General features: G+C 35.7%; 1 protein-coding gene across 3 annotated transcripts in view; it reads left to right on the top strand.

Moving 5' to 3' along the window:
* The window catches only part of LOC109557335 (platelet glycoprotein 4-like), a 40796-nt gene extending 28616 nt beyond the window's left edge, over positions 1-12180 (top strand). For all 3 annotated transcript variants that reach the window (XM_019958598.2, XM_019958600.2, XM_070787677.1), the window contains exons 8-14: positions 3317-3386; positions 5116-5303; positions 6301-6419; positions 7594-7667; positions 8230-8284; positions 9211-9375; positions 11553-12180. In XM_019958598.2, coding sequence (XP_019814157.1) covers positions 3317-3386; positions 5116-5303; positions 6301-6419; positions 7594-7667; positions 8230-8284; positions 9211-9375 — 671 coding nt within the window. In that variant the 3' untranslated portion in view covers positions 11553-12180. The remainder of the gene's footprint in view (positions 1-3316; positions 3387-5115; positions 5304-6300; positions 6420-7593; positions 7668-8229; positions 8285-9210; positions 9376-11552) is intronic.
* Positions 12181-22356: the final 10176 nt, after the last annotated feature.

Genomic DNA, 22356 nt, shown 5'->3' with positions numbered 1-22356 from the left:
AAGAAGTACAATTATAAAAAGCTATGTGAATCAAATGCCATGAAGTGAGCTTTCAGTTGCTAAGAAGCAGAAAGTAATAGTCACTCAGTCACATCTGACTCTTTGTGACCCCATAGACTATACAGTCTATGGAATTCTCCAGGCCAGAATACTGAAATGGGTAGCTGTTCCCTTCTCCAGCAGATCTTCCCAACCCAGGGATTGAACCCAGGTCTCCCATATTGCAGGCACATTCTTTGCCAGCTGAGTCACCAGGGAAGCCCAAAACTACTGCAGTGGGTAGTCTATCCCTTCTCTGAGGGATCTTCCCAACCCAAGAATCGGACCAGGGTCTCCTGCATTGCAGGCAGATTCTTTACCAACTGAGCTATTAGGGAAGCCCCAAAGAACAGTATAATGTTTATAAAGTCAGTTAGGCAATACTTTATAGGAAAGTAATATAATAAAGATGAAACAAGTTAAATACACAGTTAGATAAAAGGTAGGGAATAAAAGGCAAACATGCGGAATGTTTACTTTTCCAAATGTGCTGATGAGTTTTGCATGTTTACTTAATTTTCTACTTTACTTAATTTTTAATACCCGTAGAGAAAAACAGCAAAACCGTTGTTAACTTTGCTTTGTACTGCGCTTTGAGTCATGAAGTGTATGAAGAAATTCCTTTCTAAGTAGTTCTTTCTGCCAATAAATTGTCAAGTGTACCAGTACCACTAACTTTAGTAATTTCATAAGCATAAACTTCATATTGTACCCTCAGACACAGACAGAAATATACTGTTGTTTAGTCACTAAGTTCTATCTGACTCTCTTGTGACCCCATGGACTGTAGCCTACCAGGTTCCTCTGTTTATGGGATTTCCCAGGCTAGAATACTGGAGTGGGTTGCCATTTCCTTCTCCAGGGGATCTTCCTGACCCCGGGATCAAACCTGTGTCTCCTGGATAGCAGGCAGATTCTTTACCACTGAGCCACCTGGGAAGTTGAAATATACTGTGCTTCTCCTAAATAGTAAAAGGGTCCTTATGGGAGAATGGCATTGAAACATGTATAATATCATATAAGAAATGAATCGCCAGTCCAGGTTCGATGCAGGATACAGGAATCTTGGGGCTGGTACACTGGGATGACCCAGAGGGATGGTATGGGGAGGGAGGTGGGATGGGGGTTCAAGATGGGGAACACATGTACACCTGTGGTGGATGAATGTTGATGTATGGCAAATCCAATACAATATTGTAAAGTAAAAAAATGATAATAATAAAAAAAATTTTAAATAAATTAAAAAATAAACATTAAAAAAAAGAAAAATATTAAACATTTTTTGTCCAAAACTAAGAAACAAAGACATTTTTTTTTAAAAGCAGGTAGAGGATTTATAAATGCTGCTGCTGCAGCATCACTTCAGTCGTGTCCGACTCTGTGTGACCCCAGAGACAGCAGCCCACCAGGCTCCTCTGTCCCTGGGATTCTCCAGGCAAGAACATTGGAGTGGGTTGCCATTTCCTTCTCCAATGCATGAAAGTGAAAAGTGAAAGTGAAGTCGCTCAGTCGTGTCTGACTCTTAGTGACCCCATGGACTGCAGCCTACCAGGCTCCTCTGCCCATGGGATTTTCCAGGCAAGAGTACTGGAGTGGGGTGCCACTGCCTTCTCCACTTATAAATGATAATAACATAAATACATGAGCATCAGGCACAAAGTTAAAAGAAGAAAATAGCAGTAAAATAAACTAGGAGCAAAGGTTGATTAGACAGGCCAGGGTCTCTAATGAAACCCTGTGAAAGAGATTCTTGGTTACGGCACTAGGAAAAGAGACTAATGAAATGAAAAGGCTCTAAGGAGTTTTAATCATGATTTTGAAGTACTTCCTCTACCTTCTTCAACAAACTTAAAGAGATATAAACTGATAATGTTGATTTACATTTTATTGTATTACAGAAAGAGAGCCTGGCTAACATCAGTTATCTTATGACCATGACCCACTGTATTGCTGGTCTCTATGACATAATCTTCAATGATATTTCATATGATTTTTTTTTTAAGATTTTCAATGCATTCTTTTCTTTTATGACTAAGGTGTTGGGAAGGCAGTCATAGACAATGCCCATTCAGGAACAATCTTGGGAATTTAAGCTAATTTTCAATATTCCATGCTCTCAATATCATGATCTAATTCACTGTGATCATCTGTTGTATTTCACTTATCACAAGAGTATAAGGGTAATGCAATAAAGATTACAAGATTAGTGCATTTACCAAAAAAAAGCATGTATTCATAATTGAAGGATAGGTTTTACTGTTTTGAACAAACACATTCAGTGGTGGCTCATTTTGGTGATATTCATTTGTGGAGTAAATGGAGGAATTATCTAGCTATTTCTTCTTATATCCACTGTATGCCATGGATTATAACTATAGTGTTCACTTGTTAAGTTGTGTCCAACTCTTTGCAATCCTATGAACTGTAGCCTGCCAGGCTCCTCTGTCCATGGGATTTCCCAGGCAAGAATACTGTAGTGGGTTACCATTTCTTTCCTCCACGGGGTCTTCCTGACCTAGGGATCAGACCCACATATCTTGGTTGGCAGACAGATTCTTTACCACTGAGCCACCTGGGAAGCCCTCATAACCATAGCAGAGATTCAATAAACTCAACAAATGTCCTTTTTAGTTTCATATGTGCTTTTCCCAACCATATTCAGGAAATTCTATTTAGTGAGAGAATTCAATAAATGACTTAAAAATATTAATCTGCTATTAGGGCAGATGAATGAATCACTATTTAAAGTAAGAACATTTACCAAACAGGAGTTCCAAATGAACCTCAAGGTAAGAACAATGTTACTCTACATATATGGTAGGGATTTCAAACTATAAACACAATCACAGTTTTAACAACTAGTGGTTTTGCCATTGTACACATTTTAAACTTTATTTTTAAGGCGCAGGGAAAGTTAATATGAATGGATACCAGTGAATATGTATAGTATATAGACTTGTTGAACATGGTAGCTACTAGCCATATTCACACTTAAGCAGCCAGAACAAATGGAGATAGGCTGTAAGTAAATATTAGATCTGGAGTTTTGTTAATTATTATGTTGATTACAAGTTAAAATTATATTTTGGATATGGTGGGTGAGATAAAATATACCTGATACTTGCTTTATTTTTAAAATGTGGCTACTTGAGAATATCAATGTTATATGTACAGTTTGCATTATATTTCTCTTAACCAAGCTGAAATCAAGATTTCTAGATTTTTCTAGGACACATACTCCACCTAATCCCTTGCCATTGGCTTGATTTCTAAACAGACGGAGCCACATTTCCACCTTTCATTGAGAAGAATCGGGTACTCCAATTCTTTTCTGCTGACATTTGCAGGTAAGACAGTCACTGATATAGTGCTGTAAGTCAGAATTCTTTCACCTAGTGACAAAAGACAGACCCAGAAGTTCATACTTAATAATCATAGTATTTGATAAAAATAAAATACATTCTGTAGGAAGTTTTTCTTGATGTATTAGAAATAAATACATTGAAACATGTATAATATCATATAAGAAATGAATTGCCAGTCCAGGTTCAATGCAGGATACAGGATGCTTGGGGCTGGTGCACTGGGATGACCCAGAGGGATGGTATGGAGAGGGAGGTGGGAGTGGGGTTCAGGATTGGGAACACGTGTACACCCGTGGCGGATTCATGTTGATGTATGGCAAAACCAATACAGTATTGTAAAGTATAAAAAACAATAAATATAGAATTCATAATGTTATTAAGCTTTTTAAAAAATTGAAAGTTGTAGAAGAATATTTTGCATAATGCAAATCATTTTCTTCTTTTTCATTTCTAAGCAAGACATTCTCTTTCTTTTGCTAAACTAGTAAGATGGTAGGGCATGGCCCCACCATAGCAGCCTCATTCTCAGTGTGTTCACAGCATCCTCACAGACATCAAGGAACAGATTGTTCTTACAGAAAATTAGTAAGGCAACAGAGATACTAAATGACACAACAGAGCAATTAGACTTAATTGATATTTTTAGACCATTACATCCTAAGACAACCAGACTACTGTGAATTCGTTTCAAGTGCACATGGAACATTCTCAAGGGTAGACCACAAACTAGGACATATAATAAGCCCAAACAAATGTAACAATTTCTAAAATGCTTAGAAATTAAGCATCTTTTATGACGACAATGGCATGAAACTAGAAATCAACCACAAAAAAGAGAAATGAGAAAAAATGATTACATGGAGACTAAACAACATGCTACTAAAAAAAAAAAATCTATGATGAAATCAAAGAGGAAATTAAAAATACCTTGAGACTAATGACAATGAAAATATAACCAAACAAAATCTATGAGATGCAGCAACTGCAGTCATAAGAGGGATGTTTATAGCAATACAGGTCTTCCTCAAAAATAAGAAAAATCTGAAACAAAGTAACTTATCTAGAACACACTCACACCATATACACAAAAATAGATGCAAAATGGCCTTAAAAATCTAATATAAGGAACAACACCATAAAACTCCTAGAAAAGGACCTAGGCAAAATATTCTCTGACATAAATAGCAGCAACGTTTTCTTAGATTTTTTTACCACCTGAGCCACAAGGGAAGCCCAATCACATAAATATTTAATCTATAGAAGAAAGTAGCTCTGAAAATGACTTCAATATAACTGCTCCATAGTAATTTTGAAACAAAAATTATTTTCAGAAGAGTTTGAAAACAAAAGTAAAAATAGTTCATACCCAGGTATTGAGCCCCGGTGTGTTATAAAATGGGCTTCCCTGGTGGCTCAGACAGTAAAGCATCTGCCTGCAATGCAGGAGACTTGGGTTCGATCCCTGGGTTGGGAAGATGCCCTGGAGAAAGGAATAGCTACCCACTACAGTATTTTGGCCTGAAAGAATTCCATGGACAGAGGATCACAAGAACTGTTTTCTAGGGAATTAAGCAAGAATTCTAACAAGATTATATCCATATTTTCTAATTTAAAGCAATACTATAAATTTTAAAATAAGAAAAAAAAAAAAAAGAATCTCCAGAATGAAGTTGAGGTTCCCCAAATGAAGCTCTTTCTTATCTGTGTTTAGGTCATTTTACGCTGTGTTTGGAGCCGAAATTAATCTAAAAGGAATCCCTGTGTATAGATTTGTTCTTCCATCCAGGATTTTTGCATCTCCACTTCAAAATCCAGACAACCATTGTTTCTGCACAGAAAAAATTATCTCCAAGGGTTGCACCTTATATGGTGTGCTAGATATTAGCAAATGCAAAGAAGGTATGCAAAAGTTCTCATGTCACAATTCATGGCCTAATCTGCAATACTCTTTAAAATGTAAACTTCACTCAGGATTCCTTTTCTACAAGAAATCTAAAGTGAGAAAGCAGTAAGGGCAGAAAGTAAGGATAATAGTAGGATTTTGTTTTCATTTTTGTCCCACTTTCAAGGCCCCAGTTGTTTCTGTGTTGCAAAATTTCATTTAGATAAAACCACACTGATACTTCCCTGAGCTACTTTGGAAAATGTCTCTTTAGGTCCTCTGCTCATTTTTTAATTGCGTGATTTTTTCAGTTGTGTGAATTCCTTGTATATTTTGGATGTTAATCATGTGTTTTGTGAATATTTTCTCCCACTCCATAGGCAGCCTTTCATTTTTGATGGTTTCCTTTTCTGTGCAGAATCTCTGCTCCTTTTAGATATAGAGCAAAATGAAAATAATTCCCAGAATACTCTGAGCATCCCAACTTATCTATCTGACATTTTTCTAACTTTTTTACCCTAGGAAATGGTAAATAAAAGTAAGCATATTTCAAGATGTCTCTGAAACAAAAGTTGATTCAATCAATAAATTGGGAGTCTCATTTTGCTCATCTTCTTCATGTCGGAGTAGGTGAGAATAAAGAAAGAAAAGCCTAGTAGGTGATAATAAACAAAGAAAAGCCTCTTAAATAAATTCTCAAAGACATATTACTACCTGAAACATGAAGGTATATGGTTGTATTAATAACTATGTGTTCAGTAGCTAAGCTTTATATACTGAAAATAAACACTTAAGGGATGCACAATAGAAGTTTATGTTTTATTTCTGATCAAAAGTGATCAGATGTGATACTTTTCCCTCACCCTTATCCCTCAATTTCTATTCAAAGCAACTCTATGTTTCTTTTTCTTTTTTTTAAGTTAAAATGCTTTATTTTCAAGGGAATCTTTTCTGAGGGCTATGTGAAATGAGGAAAACAATTTATCCCAAATGTTTCTTAAACACTGTTTTCAGGAAAACCTGTGTACATTTCACTTCCTCATTTTCTACATGCAAGTCCTGAAATTGCAGAACTTATTGAAGGCTTAAGTCCAAATGAAGAGGAACATAGCACATACTTAGATGTTGAACCTGTAAGCAAATATATTATTGATCTGATTGGTTTAGTACTTTTTACTGAAAGAAAAATTCTCTTCTTTCTGTTAATCACATTTATGATCATATTTATTACATCACAATCTAGATAAATTAATTTTTTAGTGAATTATAGTTGATTTACAATGCTATATAATTGCAGGTGTATAGCAAAGTGGTTTAGTCATATTTTTATATATATATATATATATATTTCAGATGCTTTTCTCTTATTAAAAAATACTGAGTGTAGTTCCCTGTGGTATATGGTAGATTCTTGTTGGTTATCTAATCTACATAGAGTGATGTGTGTATATTTACTTACTTTTACTTCAAGGAAAATAATGTTGGTTGTCTTCCTATTGTTGCTTATGAAATACCAAAGTAATTCTATTTTACTTTTTCAACATATAAAGTTTTATAAGCATTTTTAATTGTTTATAATTCATGAATAGAAATGATGGATATGATTCTAATTGAATTAAAACAATTTGGTATAAATTACAATTTTATGCTCATTTTATACTTATCTGTGAATATTGCTTATATGAAGGGACACTGTAGATTACAAGGAACTAAAAGATTTTATGGGTATATGGACATTTAAAGCAAGGTATACTTAGTATCAAGAAAAATCTATTAAGTTTCCTGTACTGTAACAGTTTCAACTTTTAATTTATTTCAAATATTCTTTTCAAAAGTTAAATGGCATGCCAGAATTTTAGTAGCCACATTTCATTTTAAATAATACTAGAAGTAATGCTATAATTATACTGATGATACATAGGTTCCGACTGAATATATTTTTGACCATATATAGTTGAGGATTTAAAGTGACTATATGAGTTCTAGGTTTCACTACTATTGTTGATTCCCCCAAACCAATTCAGATAAATATCACAAATCTAACTAAAACCTTGATAGTAGTTTGGGCAAAGAAATTGTGTGTGTGTGTGCATATATACACATGTGTGTATACACTCATGCATATACACATAAAACGTAATTATGAAGTTTTATGTACATAATATTTAAAATGCTCAATTAATAAATAAATTTCATAACTTTTAAGTACTACAGTTTCACCTTAGTTTCTATAACAATAACCTTTTGGATATTATAAATGAATTATTTAAAAGAAGTTGGTGATTATTTTAATTTCTTTCTTTTTAGATAACTGGATTCACTTTACAATTTGCACAACGGATGCAGATCAATATACTAGTTAAGCCAGCAAAAAATATTGTGTGAGTCTTTTAAACAGGTTCATTAAATTTTTAGTATTTTCTTGTCAGAAACTGAGTATATGTATGAAATTAAAACTTCTTTGGCTTAATATCATGAAATAATTACTAAATGCTTATAATTTTTATCTATAATTTAGAATTATATCTAGTACATATTGAAATGGTATTTATACATATTCTGGAATTAGTATTTGGTGACACTGCTCATTTTGCTAGTTGTCAAAATGTTTCCATTAACAATTGTTTTTAAAATTCAAGTTTACTGGGTATAAATTATCAAAAGGGAAAATATATACATACAAAAAGTCAATCTAGTTAGAAATCTGTTTTAGAAAGATTTATAAGAATGAAAGATGTCTGAGAAAGAGACATATTAAAATTTAAATGATTCATTATAGGGAACAAAAAAATCAAGAAACAGTAATTTGTAATTTTTTAGAATTTTTAAAAATGTTCAGAAATTTCTGAACACTTATTTACACTAGCAGTTACTAACATTTGTATTAAATATTTGTATTATATTAGTATATATTTTCATAATTATTTTCAATGTTTATTACAGAGCATTAAAGGATCTAAAGCACAACTATTTGGTGCCTATTCTTTGGCTTAATGAGGTTAGTATTTTTATCTATTAGTTACTAAAAATGATAAACTTCCTACATAGAAAAAGGTTTCAATGTTAGAAAATAGAATATACATGTATAGAATTTGAAGTTGTATATGTTTCCATTACTTATACGAGCAAGTTTATATATTATTAAATATATAAATATTTTCAGAGATGCAAGCTACACAGAAATATCAAGGTTTACATTAGTTTCCATTGCTTTTATTTCTGGAAGATGAAGTACTTCCCAAAATTTTAGATTATTTTCATAATACGACTAGAAAACATTTTTCTTGTCATACTGCTTGTGCTAGGAAAGAGGCATGGATATATGTAAGTCCAAGAACTCACTGTGAATATTATAGTGCTAATAAAAGCAAGTCCAGCTTATAATGAGCAAGTAAGAATAGGTGTCAGCAGTCTACCCAAGTACCTGACAAGATATTTTTAGTACAAATCATTGAGTCCATTAACCACAGAATTAGGAAAAGCATTGCAGAAATCTTTAGAGGAAAGAAACTGTTGACCTTTGCCATTTAAGAAACATCTTTTGGAAAACATAAAGATATTTCCATGAGACTGTTGTATAGATCAATAAAGTCAGCGCATATAACATGTTCAAGGGAGGAAAATTGTATTTCTCTTTTTATTTTATTTTATTTTTAATTTTATTTTTTAACTTTACAATATTGTATTGGTTTTGCCATATATCAACATGAATCTGCCACAGGTATACACGTGTTCCCCATCCTGAACCCTCCTCCCTCCTCCCTCCCCATACCATCTTTGATATCCAAAAGGACTTTCATTGGCTTGTCTTATAAAGATAACTAACACAGTGTTTTCATAAAGGATTGATACAAAAGTGGAGAGTTTTGAGTAACTTGTTAAGCTAATGAAATGAAACAATGCTAATAGTTATCTTGATTGCAGACTGCCACTATTGCTGACGAGAAGGCAGAAATATTCAGAAATCAAGTGACTGGAAAAATAAACCTCCTTGGCCTGATAGAAATGATCTTAATGAGTGTTGGTGCAGTGATGTTTATTGCTTTTACAATATCATACTGTGCATGTAGATTGAAGAATGCAAAATAAGTAAGTAAAATATATTACAATATATATATGGCTTTAGTAACATTCATTTATATATTACTTGCTATTTCATCAAAAAGGGGTTACAAGTTAGGCTGTAAATATTTCTGCACATGTCTGGCCAGCTTTCATTTCTGATACATCCTTGAAGTTTTGAAGCTTACTTTTTCTTATTTCTAGCTAGTTAATTATATTAAAATTACAGCTAATTAACAGATCACTAAGGAAATTTATGTAAAGTTGAAAATGGTGGATATTTGGGGAGACTGGAATTTACAAGGGTAAAGAAAATAAAAAGGAAAAGTAAATAAGCTAAAAATTAATGAGAAATGAAAACAATAAATGATAGAGATACAATAAGATAAAATATGCCACTTTAAAATGAAAATAGCATATTAATATAAACAGGATTTTTGCATATATACATGCTATCCAAAATCACAATGTGCACCACAAATGTGTAATGTGGAAGCCCTAATGAATGATTACAATACATGAGCTTAAATTGAATATAACAGTACAAGAAAACAGAAGACAAACAATGTTCGACACAGTAAAATTAAGTTACTCAGAGTTTACAGGAAAAATCAGATAAATACAGACAGATTTGAGTTTTGGCAAAAACTACAGAGGTGTTTTAAGCTTTAGATACTACTGTACATGCCCTCTTGTACATAGAGGAATGAATGCCTGAGTGTATCTTCCAAAAGCATTTCTTTAATAATCATACATGGCATAGGTGTGACCCATAGTTTCTATCTGCCATCTTTCCAGGAACATCAAAAATATATACAATCAAAGTAAAAGAAATATATTTGCTATGAAAACCATAACTTAAAACAAGTCTTCTTGCTATATACTTCCAATCCAACTGCGGATTTTAAGTTGTCTTACGTAGATATTCTGGAGCTGCTATTGATAATTACTGAGCTTTTAGTATGTCCATTTTCAAACTGTGATATCAGTCAAAGTGAATGTCAAGAAAAATGAAGTGGAAAACTTGGACCAATATTTTTTTTTTTTGGATTATGAGATTTTGAGTTTGAGCCTAGGAAGGCACCTCAGTCTTTCTTTCTGATTTCTGTCACTACTTACTAAAAAGAAGATGGAATAATTCTGCCTATAATCCATTTGATAAGAATGTTTCAAAATGCTAAACTAATACACTCACATCGTAACACAAAAAGGATATATTGCATCACCTTTAAGACCTGTCATCAGTCTAATAACAAATGAGTTATGATTAAACAAAGTAATCCAATTTATATAATAAACAAAAAGATCGTCCCCTGAAAAATTAAAATATAATAAAAGTTTGTTCAAGTGGAAAAACATGCTTTTCAAAATGAAGTGCAGTAGTGGTAAATTTTTTTCTATATTGTTCTCTATTGAAATTACGTGAACAATTTCATCAGTGCTTAATGAGCCCTGAATATCAGTTATCATGGTTCTGTACCTGGCTATATGAAGGGGAAAGACTGAAAACTTCCCAGAGTTCCTTTCTCACCATGTATTAACATACTGGTTTGCCTTAACATGTGATTGTTACAAGGAAAGTTAATGCTCTTTACACAACGACATATCTTTTTTTTTTTTTTTTCTTTACAGATAGAGAAGAAAATTTTTCTATGTAGATTAATTTATTTACTAGATTTAGAAGAATCCCAGATAACAGATTTTCTTAAACAAGTCTCAGTTTTGAATATCACAATAATTATGCCTTTCGGAAGATTTATAGATAATTGAAAAATAAGGAGATGGATGTACTAGAGGGAATAAAGCAAAGATGGTAGAGTGAAGGTGTGGTTTTACTCAATGGATCACAAAGAGAATAAGCCAACAGTCTTTTCTTAAGTAGTAGTACACTCACAACTAAACGGAGGATGGTCTGAAGGGACAGCAAGGAGAGGAAATGCTCATGCAGAGCAGATTTAATGAGTGATCCTCCTTATCTGACTGCATGCAGCTCTTGTGAGCTGGGAAGGAGCCTTCCATGTTCCCTGGAATGGGAAAATAATTGCTTTATCCATGAAGTGCATCACAGAACTTTTCTCTCTAGCTTGAGAAATTGGGCTAATTACTAGAAAATATGATACCTTCAGTATACAGAATTTAAACATTACCTGTTTCATTTTTTCCATGGCTTTCTGGTAAGTACTTACCCTTCTTTTCCTTTCCAGGAAGCAAATGAGTCGTTATGCACCAGTTACATCAGGACCATTATTAATATCGACCTACAAAATGAAGATTTAATATGCTTTATTTTTGCAAAATATACCTTATAGTTGAAGAACTTGTGTCACTCACTTTTTTTTTTTTTTGCACTGAGAAGTAGCACATTTCAAAGTATTATTAAAATGTCATTAAAATCCATACTTTGAACAACAACAAAAGCATCTTTTAAAATTCAACATGTTCACAATGGAATGGATTTCAGTTTCTACAGATGTGGCTTGGGTACGATCCAGTATTTTTATTTCTCCATGGGATCTTCCCAACCCAGGGATCAAACCCAGGTCTCCTGCATTGCAGGTGGATTCTTTACCAGCTGAGCCACCAGGAAAGCCCAGCTCTTCTGGAAATCTGAGCTAATTTTCATCTTTCTGCTCAGGTGCATACAGCTTATGCTTGGCAACTTCAGAATGCTGTGCTAGTACTAAGAAGTGTAAATGATAATGCAGATATTAATGTGTGGAAGATCATCAATTATATAATATGCATTCATAGTTATTTGTTGTAATATTTCTTGCTTTCTTAGTCACCTCAGAAAGACTGGTTTCAAACATTAAAAGATGCTGTTCCTCAAAATCCTATGCTTTGTGCAATTCCTGTTGTGTCACAGAACATTTACGTTAGGTTTCTATCTGATTATTCTATCCGAATTTTTATTTCTTTATGAATCTCTATTTCCTTCTGAAATATTATTTCTAAATTCAACCTTAACAAGATTTTTCCTTAGCTAATTTTTGAACCAGTTGGGGGAAAAGGAAATAAAAAGATACTTGGCCATGCTTTAGAATTGCAGGACTTAAAAATCTAGATTATGAAGGATCTTTCCTTTTCATTAGATGACATGTTGGTAGGAAACTCTGCTTTCCTCAGCAGAGGTTCACTACTGGTTGTGGAGGACTTGTGGAGGACTTTAGGAGGACTACAAGTCCCCATAGAAAGGAAGATAGACCACATTCTCCTCTGTGTTTTAAACACAGGTTTATAGCATAAACTGTTGGTAGCTAGTTTGCTTGGATAATAAAATCCAGAATAATTTCCTCATGTTAGCTGCCAGGCTAAACCCTGAAAACCTCACACTGAGATACCACCAATTCAGAATGATATTTTGAAAATCTGAAGATACTCAAAACATATTGATGTAATGTCCTTGCATTTAATTGGGAGGGAAAAAGTAACCTCCCAATGTATGGAAATGTACCATCTGAGATATTCTCTTCAGATACTTAAAAGTCTACTCTCTTTGCATTAGGATATCTGTGGACATTCTAGTCTAAGAGAAATACAAAGGAAACTTTACTTCTTAAACTAAGTAGGACTGGATGCTGTAAAGCAGAAACTCTTCAAAAGAAGTGGATGAAAATTACATATCTACCTCATGGCAGAACTGCATAACCAATCAACGATTCACTTTTAAATTTTCATACAGAAATGCATCTCATCATGTGTAGGTATCAGGAAAATGATTTTCACTTATATGTCTATAGGTAAATACATACATATTCTAAACTCTATCATTCCTCACCATGTTTTCTCTAAATTCTATATATTATTTATAAAAGGAACAATAACTCATACTCAAACATTAGTAAAATACATTAAAAATACCCAATAGAAAATATACTTCCTTTAATATGTGAGACATAGATTTTCTACATGAAAAATGGATTTGGATGTGTGTATGTTTCTGTGTGAATGTGCGTGTGCTGAGTTGGGAGTGGCATTTTTGAAAATGCATTAAACATGTGACTTGTTTGACCAAGGCAAAGTATAACTGTACACATGGATGAATCTTCATTCTTTATTCCATAGAAAATCTGTACTATTTGGTAAAGTGGCACATTTTCATTCTAAAGTATGCTTGCTGCTGCTGCTGCTGCTAAGTCGCTTCAGTCGTGTCCGACTCTGTGCGACCCCATAGATGGCAGCCCACCAGGCTCCCCCATCCCTGGGATTCTCCAGGCAAGAACACTGGAGTGGGTTGCCATTTCCTTCTCCAATGCATGAAAGTGAAAAGTGAAAGTGAAGTCGCTCAGTCGTGTCCGACTCTCAATCTCTATTAAACTATAGTTGTTCAAAATGAAGTTTGAAAATGAATAGCATGTGCAAAGGAGTAACCTAAGTTAGGAATCTATAGCATCTTAAAATAGGTGTGTGCTGAAAAGAATGTGAAGAAAGAGAACAACCTATACAACTTTCAGTTTTCGGAAAAAGAAGTATAATTTCAGGGAAAAAAACGTGTAGTAATAAGGAAAACTGGTTATCCATGAAAATTTGTTCTTGTGAAAATGCTGGATATTTGCATTTGGAATTTTACACATTCAATAATGTATCTTAACCCACTGTCAATGCCTGAACTACACACTGACCATATTTAAAGCTGGAGTTTCTTGCAGGTGTGTTTCAACTGTCAGTTCAGTGTTTCAGGTTGAAGTTCAATGTATCAGATACACTGCGGCTGCTATCTCTCTGTGTGCCTCTTCAGGCCCATCTACAACTCTAAATAACCACTCCACTTAAATAATCACTGTCCATTACATATTTCTGCATATACAAATGGGATTACCTATGATTGCTTTTCTGAATTATTTGCAGCAAGCTTAGCTAATGAACTACTAAGGAGTTAGTGTTGAATACTGGTATCAAATACATACAGGCATACACTGCTTTTTCCTTTCCTGTCTCAAAGGCAGCTACAGTTTTAAATATTTGTGAAAATAAAAACTCCCTTTATTAGAAAAAGATGTGATTTCCATTTATAATTTTAAATGTGCTTTACTTCAATACTGTTTGATATGCTACTATAATCGTATATTTGCTGTTCTGTCTATATATCAGTTTTGACATGTTAACTCCTATTTTCTTTTCCCAACTGTTCTCAGATGCTACTAAGCTTATATGCACATATTTCAGAAATGCTCCATTCTACACTCTCAAGAAGAGAACTGTGACATATTTAGGACAGACATAAATGTTTTAAAGTCTTGTTTTTTAACTGTGTGAAATCTGAATCAGGTGTGTTAGCATTACCTATAAACTTGCTAAAAATGCAGAATCTCAGTTGCCAACTCAGACCTACTGAATCAGAACCTGTAGTTTCAAAGGATCCCAAAGAGCTTTATATATATAAGAAATTGAAAGAGTCCTGATTTAAGAAAGATTGAAATTGAATTACCTGTAACAGCTTTATTTGACCTGTTCCTGGTAATAGTTTGATTTATCACCAGACTGACTAAAAAGATAAAGAGAGCAAAACTACAGAAGTGTAATGAGATGAGGGGAAATCCAGCAGACTTTAAAATTAGCTATAAATATTTCACTAAGTTTTGCCCATTGCCTGTTGAGCTTATAAATGCTATTTCCAGATGGTTCAATTCAGTTCAGTTCAGTCGTTCAGTGATGTCTGACTCTTTGTGACCCCATGGACTGCAACATGACACACCACCCTGCTCATTGCCAACTCCTGGAGTTTACCCAAACTCATGTCATTGAGTTGATGATGCCGTCCAACCATCACATCCTCTGTCATCCCCTTCTCCTTCCTTCAGTCTTTCCAGCAACAGGGTCTTTTCAAATGAGTCAGTTTTTCACATCAGGTGGCAAAATATTGGAGTTTCAGCTTCAACCTCAGTCCTTCCAGTGAACACTCAGGACTAATCTCCTTTAGGATGGACTGGTTGGATCTCCTTGCAGTCCAAGGGACTCTCAAGAGTCTTCTCCAACACCACAGTTCAAAAGCATCAATTCTTCAGTGCTCAGCTTTCTTTACAGTCCAAAACTCACATCCATACATGACTACTGGAAGAACCATAGCCTTGACGAGACGGACCTTTGTTGGCAAAGTAACGTCTCTGCTTTTTAATATGCTGGCTAGGTTGGTCATAACTTTACTTCCAAGGAGTAAACACCTTTTAATTTCATGGGTACAGTCACCATCTGCAGTGATTTTGGAGGCCAAAAAAATAACGTCTGTCACTGTCTCCACTGTTTCCCCATCTACTTGCCATGAAGTGATGGGATAAGATGCCATGATCTTAGTTTTCTGAATGTTGAGCGTTAAGCCAACTTTTTCACTCTCCTCTTTCACTTTTATCAAGAGGCTCTTTAGTTCTTCTTCACTTTCTGCCATAAGGGTGGTGTCATCTGCATATCTGAGGTTATTGATATTTCTCCTGGCACTCTTGATTCCAGCTTGCACTTCATCAAGCCCAGTGTTTCTCATGATGTACTCTGCATATAAGTTAAATAAGTAGGGTGACAATATACAGCCTTGACGTACTCCTTTTTGTATTTGGAACCAGTCTGTTGTCAGCTGTTACTTCCTGTCAGCTGTTGTCAGCTATTATGTTCAGCTCTGTTACTTCTGGACCTGCATACAGATTTCTCAAGAGACAGGTCAGGTGGTCTGGTATTCCCATCTCTTTCAGAATTTTCCACAGTTTATTGTGATCCACATAGTCAAAGGCTTTGGCATGGTTAATAAAGCAGAAACAGATGTTTTTCTGGAACCCTCTTGCTTTTTCGATGATCCTGCATATATTGGCAATTTGATCTCCAGTTCCTCTGCCTTTTCTAAAACCAGTTTGAACATCTGGAAGTTCATGGTTCATGTATTGCTGAAGCCTGGCTTGGAGAATTTTGAGCGTTACTTTACTAGCGTGTGAGATGAGTACAATTGTGCAGTAGTTTGAGCATTCTTTGAGCATATTCAGATGGTAACAGGCATCTATAGGTTCTATACAGCAGAGTAGAGGGTGAGGTGGCAGTAACTTTATACTCTCAAGATTTCTGAAATGTGTTATTTGCTTAGCTTTACAATATACATGACAAATACTCATGTTTACTGTATGTAAAGTAGGAGATAGGTCACAGGTAGGGAAGAGATACTAAACTCTGGAGATACTCACTAGAGTTTATCTGAGATGGAAATTATGCATTGGAATAAAGGCAGTCTTCAGGACCCTGGAGTTTTATATATCACATAAACTCTAAGGAATATATTAACAGCTGCAGAGCTTTAGCCCCACCCTAAAGCTGCCAGAACTTACACAGACCTGGGAAATAGACTCTTGGAGGGCTCAAACAGAACCTTGCATACACCAGGACCCAGGAGAAAGGAGCAGTGACCCCACAAGAGCCTGACCTAGACTTGCCCGTGAGTGTCCAGGAATCTCCTGTGGAGGTGTGGGTTGGCAGTGGCCTGCTGCACAGTTGGGGGCACTGAGTGTAGCAGTGCCTGCACGGGACCTTTTGAACGAGATCCCCATTATCTTCATTACCTCCACCATAGTTTGGCTCCAGGTAAATAACAGGGAGGTAAAACAGCCCCACCCATCAAAGGAAAATTGGATTAAAGATTTACTGAGCATGGTCCTGCCCATAGGAACAAGACTCAGTTTCCCCCTCAGTCAGTCTCTCCCATTAGGAAGCTTCCATAAGCCTCTTATCCTTCTCCATTGGAGGGCAGACAGAATGAAAACCACAATCACAGAAAACTAACCAATCTGATCATGTGGACCACAACCTTGTCTAACTCAATGAAACTATGAGCCATGCTGTGTAGGGCCACCCAAGATGGAGGGGTCACAGTGGAGAGTTATGACAAAATGTGGTCCACTGGAGAAGGGAATGGCAAACCACTTCAGTATTCTTGCCTTGAGAACCCATGAACAGTAGGAAAAGGCAAAAAGACAGGACACTGAAAGATGAACTCCCCAGGTCGGTAGGTGCCCAACATGCTACTAGAGAAGAGTAGACAAATAACTGCAGAAAGAATGAAGTGACGGAACCAGAGCAAAAACAACAGCCAGTTGTGGATATGACTGGTGATGGAAGTAAAGTCCAATGCTGTAAAGAGAAATATTGCATAGGAACCTGGAATGTTGGGTCCATGAATCAAGGCAAATTGGAAGTGGTCAAACAGGAGATGGCAAGAGTGAACATCAACATTTTAGTATCAGTGAAATAAAATGGACTCGAATGGGTGAATTTAACTCATATGACCGTTATTTCTACTATTATAGGCAAGAATCCTTTAGAATAAATGGAGTAGCCATCATAGTCAACAAAGTCAACAACATAGTCTAAAATGCAGTACTTGGATGCAATCTCAAAAATGACAGAATGATCTCTGTTCATTTCCAAGGCAAACCATTCAATATCATGGTAAGCCAAGTCTGTGCCCCGACCAGTAATGCTGAAGAAGCTGAAGTTGAATGGCTCCATGAAGACCTACAAGACCTTCTAGAATTAACACCCAAAAAAGATGCCCTTTTCATTATAGGGGACTGGAATGCAAAAGTATGAAGTCAAGAAATACCTTGAGTAAGCGGCAAATTTTGCTTTGGAGTACAGAATGAAGCAGAGCAAAAACTAATAGAATTTTGCCAAGCGAATGCACTGGTCATAACAAACATCCTCTTCCAACAACACAAGAGATGACTCTACACATGGACATCACCAGATAGTCAATACTGAAATCAGAGTGATTACATTCTTTGCAGCCAAAGATAGAAAAGTTCTATACAGTCAGCAAAAACAAGACTGGGAGCTGACTGTGGCTCAGATCATGAACTCTTTATTGCCAAATTGAAGAAAGTAGGGAAAACCACTAGAACATTCAGGTATGACGTAAACTGAATCCCTTACAATTATACAGTGGAAGTGAGAAATAGATTCAATGGATTAGATCTGATAGACAGAGTGCTTGAAGAACTATGGATGGAGGTTTGTGACACTGCAAATGAGGCAGGGATAAAGACCATTCTCAAGGAAAAGCAATGCAAAAAGGCAAAATGGCTGTCTGAGGAGGCCTTACAAATAGCTGTGAAAAGAAGAGAAGTGAAAGGCAAAGGAGAAAAGGAAAGATATATCCATTTGAATGTAGAGTTCCAAAGAATAGCAAGGAGAGATAAGAAAGCCTTCCTCAGCATTCAATGCAAAGAAATAGAGGAAAACAATAGGATGGGAAAGACTAGAGATCTCTAAAATAAAATTAGAGATACCAAGGGAATATTTCATGCAAAGATGGGCACAATAAAGGACAGAAATGGTATGGACCTGACAGAAGCAAAAGATATTAAGAAGAGGTGGAGAGAATACACAGTAGAACTATACAAAAAAAATCTTCACGACTGTATGATCACTCACCTAGAGCCAGACATCCTGGAATGTGAAGTCAAGTGGGCCTTAGGAAGCATCACTGCAAACAAAGCTATCGCAGGTGATGGAATTCCAGTTGAGCTATTTCAAATCCTAAAAGATGATGTTGTCAAAGTGCTGCACTCAATATGCAGCAAATTTGGAAAACTCAGCAGTGGCCACAGGACTGGAAAAGGTCAGTTTTCATTCCAGTCCCAAAAAAAGGCAATGCCAAAGAATGTTCAAACTACCGCACAATTGTACTCATCTCACACGCTAGTAAAGTAATGCTCAAAATTCTCCAAGCCAGGCTTCAGCAATACGTAAACTATGAACTTCCAGATGTTCAAGTTGGATTCAGAAAAGGTAGAAAAATTAGAGATCAAATTGCCAACATCTGTTGGATAATTGAAAAAGTAAGACAATTCCAGAAAAACATCTACTTTATTGACCACCAAAGCCTTTGACTGTGTGGATCACAACAAACTGTGGAAAATTCTTCAAGAGATGAGAATACCAGACCACCTGACCTGCCCCTTGAGAAATCTGTTGGAGGTCAGGAAGCAACAGTTAGAACTGGATATGGAACAGCAGACTGGTTCCAAATAGGGAAACGAGTGCATTATGTCAAGGCTGTATATTGTCACCCTGCTTATTTAACTTATATGTATAGTACATCATGAGAAATGCTGGGCTGGAAGAAGCACAAGCTGGAATCAAGATTTCCGGGAGAAATATCAATAACCTCAGATATGCAGATGACACCACCCTTATGGCACAAAATGAAGAAGAACTAAAGAGCCTCTTGATGAAAGTGAAAGCGGAGAGTGAAAAAGTTGGCTTAAAGCTCAACATTCAGAAAACGAAGATCATGGCATCTGGTCCCACCACTTCATGGCAAATAGATGAGGAAAGAGTGGAGACAGCAACAGACTTTATTTTTTTGGGCTCCATAATCACTGCAGATGGTGACTGCAGCCATGAAATTAAAAGATGCTTGCCCCTTTGAAGGAAAGTTATGACCAACCTAGACAGCATATTAAAAAGCAGAGACATTAGTTTGCCAACAAAGGGCCATCTAGTCAAAGCTATGGTTTTTCCAGTAGTCGTGTACGGATGTGATTTTTGGACTATAAAGTAAGCTGAGTGCCAAAGAATTGATGCTTTTGAACTGTGGTGTTGGAGAAGACTCTTGAGAGTCCCTTGGACAGCAAGGAGATCCAACCAGTGAATGCTAAAGGAAATCAGTCCTGAATATTCATTGCAAGGACTGATGCTGAAGCTGAAACTCCAGTATTTAGGCCACCTGATGCGAAGAACTGACTCATTGGAAAAGACCCTGATGCTTGGGAAGATTGAAGGGTGGAGGAGCAGGGGACGACAGAGGATGAGATGGTTGGATGGCATCACCGACTCAATGGAAATGAGTCTGAGTAAACTCCGGGAGTTGGCGATGAACAGGGTGCCGTGTCGTGCTGCAGCCCATGGGATCGCAAAGAGTCACACACTACTGAGTGACTGTGAACTGAACTGAACAGAACTTTACTCTGGGCAACAATAGGCTGGATTGCCTGCATAGAAGATGTCTAGAGAGGGAGAAGCATCAGGGGCAAGAGAGGAGAATACAAAGGCAAAGGCTTATTTCTAGGGAAGAATGAGCATCTATACAGTAATAGAAGCATAAATAAGGTCAGTGCAAAGGAAAGAACTGAGCTTGGACCTACCTAGGCTCATAGAGCCATGGTTACAGCTACTGTTCTACTGCTAATACTACATTCATTCTACACAGTTGAGGACTATGTTGTATTATGGAAAGACAGGCCCACGTGAACGATTGGAAATAAGTAGTCGGTATAACTCCACTTCCTAAGTATTAAAGAGGAGAATTTAACAGCTGGAGACTTCATAGGAACCTTCATAGGAATCTTCTTCTAAGAAGACTTCTTAAAATGGAAATTTGGATTGTGATAAATTATTAAATATTTCCACTTTCTGATAGGGAGCAGGATTCTAAAACTTTTCTTTATTTCTGAAACTTTTTTGAAATATTAACATCTGTTATGTTGTATATTTTCCATGGATATCTTAATGACCCTTTTAAATTAAAGGCCCCATAAGACTGTGAAACTTATCTGTATTAGCAGTTAACTTCCTTTTGCTTATCCCCATTCCCCTCCCACCCTAGCCCTGCCACCAGCACGTGAGCAGCATGTTTAGAGAATTACAAGTACAAGGAGGGGAACCAATGGAGTAATCAACTGAATGGACAGCTGAGTGACAAGGGTTCAGAAATTTTTCTACAAATAATTTCCTGCTGAAATCTGTTATTTTGTTTCATTATTTATGTTATCAGAATATTTAACTCTGGTTCCAGCTGAAGCTGGCAACACAGGAAATTCCTGAACTCACCTTCTCCCACAGACACTTCAAACCTACAGCAACATAAAGAACAATTTTCTCTGAAAAAATTAAAAACTAGTTGAGCAAGTTTTCCAACACCTAGAATGAGTGAGAAAAATTCCACATCAGGGCAGGTAGAAGAGGCTGCAAAACAATCCTGCTGTTGTCAAGAAACAGTCAAGGTTAAATCTAACCTGGAGCATCCGCCTAAGGAGGAAAAAGTCTAAACCCCACATCAGGCATACTAACATTTAGTAACTGCCCTTGAGAGATGAGCACACAATACAACTAGATCTGAAAGCCAACATTTCTCCCATCCACGAGGAACTAGAAAATGAAAAAAATGAGGTTCAAAGTTAGCAGAAGGAAAGAAATAAAAATAGAGCAGAAATAAATGGGGACTAAAAGACAGTAGATAAGATCAGCAAAACTGAAAGCTGATTCTATGAAAATACAAACAAAACAAAAAAAACCTTGGCTACATGCACCAAAACAAATTCAAATAAATGAAAGAATTCAGATAAAATCACAAGTGAAAGAGGAAATATTACAACTGATACCATAGAAAAACAAAGGTTAATTAGATACAAATATTGACAATTATATGTCAATATAGCTGATCACCTAAAAGAAATGAGATAAACTTCTAGAAACAACCTACCAAGACTAAATCATAAAGAAACAGAAAAACTGAATACACCAATTACTATTAAACAGTTTGAATTAAGAAATCTAAAACCTTTCACCAAACAAAAGTTCAGGATCTGACAACTTCATCGGTGATTTCTACAAAACATTTAAACAAGAATTGATATAAATTCTTCTCAACTCTTCCCAAAAACAGAAGAGGAAACATGCCAAACTCATATTACAAGCCCAGCAAAACCATCGTACCAACACCACATAAGAAAGGCACAAGAAAATTACAGATCAATATCCCTGGTAGACACAGATGCAAAATTCTCTACAAAATATTAACAAGGCAAATTCAACAACACGTTAAAATGATTATACACTGTGATCACGTGGAACTTATTCCAAGGACACAAGGATGGTTCAACACGTGCAAATCATTCCATGTTATACACATCAACAAAATGAAAAATAAAAATCACGGTTATCTCAATAGATACACAAAAAGCATCTGACAAAATTCAACACTTATTTATCATAAAAACTTCCAACAGAATTACAGGAAATGTAGCTCAACATAAT

The sequence above is a fragment of the Bos indicus genome, chromosome 4, assembly GCF_029378745.1.
Source record: "Bos indicus isolate NIAB-ARS_2022 breed Sahiwal x Tharparkar chromosome 4, NIAB-ARS_B.indTharparkar_mat_pri_1.0, whole genome shotgun sequence".
In the NCBI taxonomy this organism is placed as follows: Eukaryota; Metazoa; Chordata; class Mammalia; order Artiodactyla; family Bovidae; genus Bos; species Bos indicus.
The sequence above is the reverse complement of the archived record's forward strand: the minus strand, read 5'-3'. Positions and strand labels throughout refer to the sequence as shown.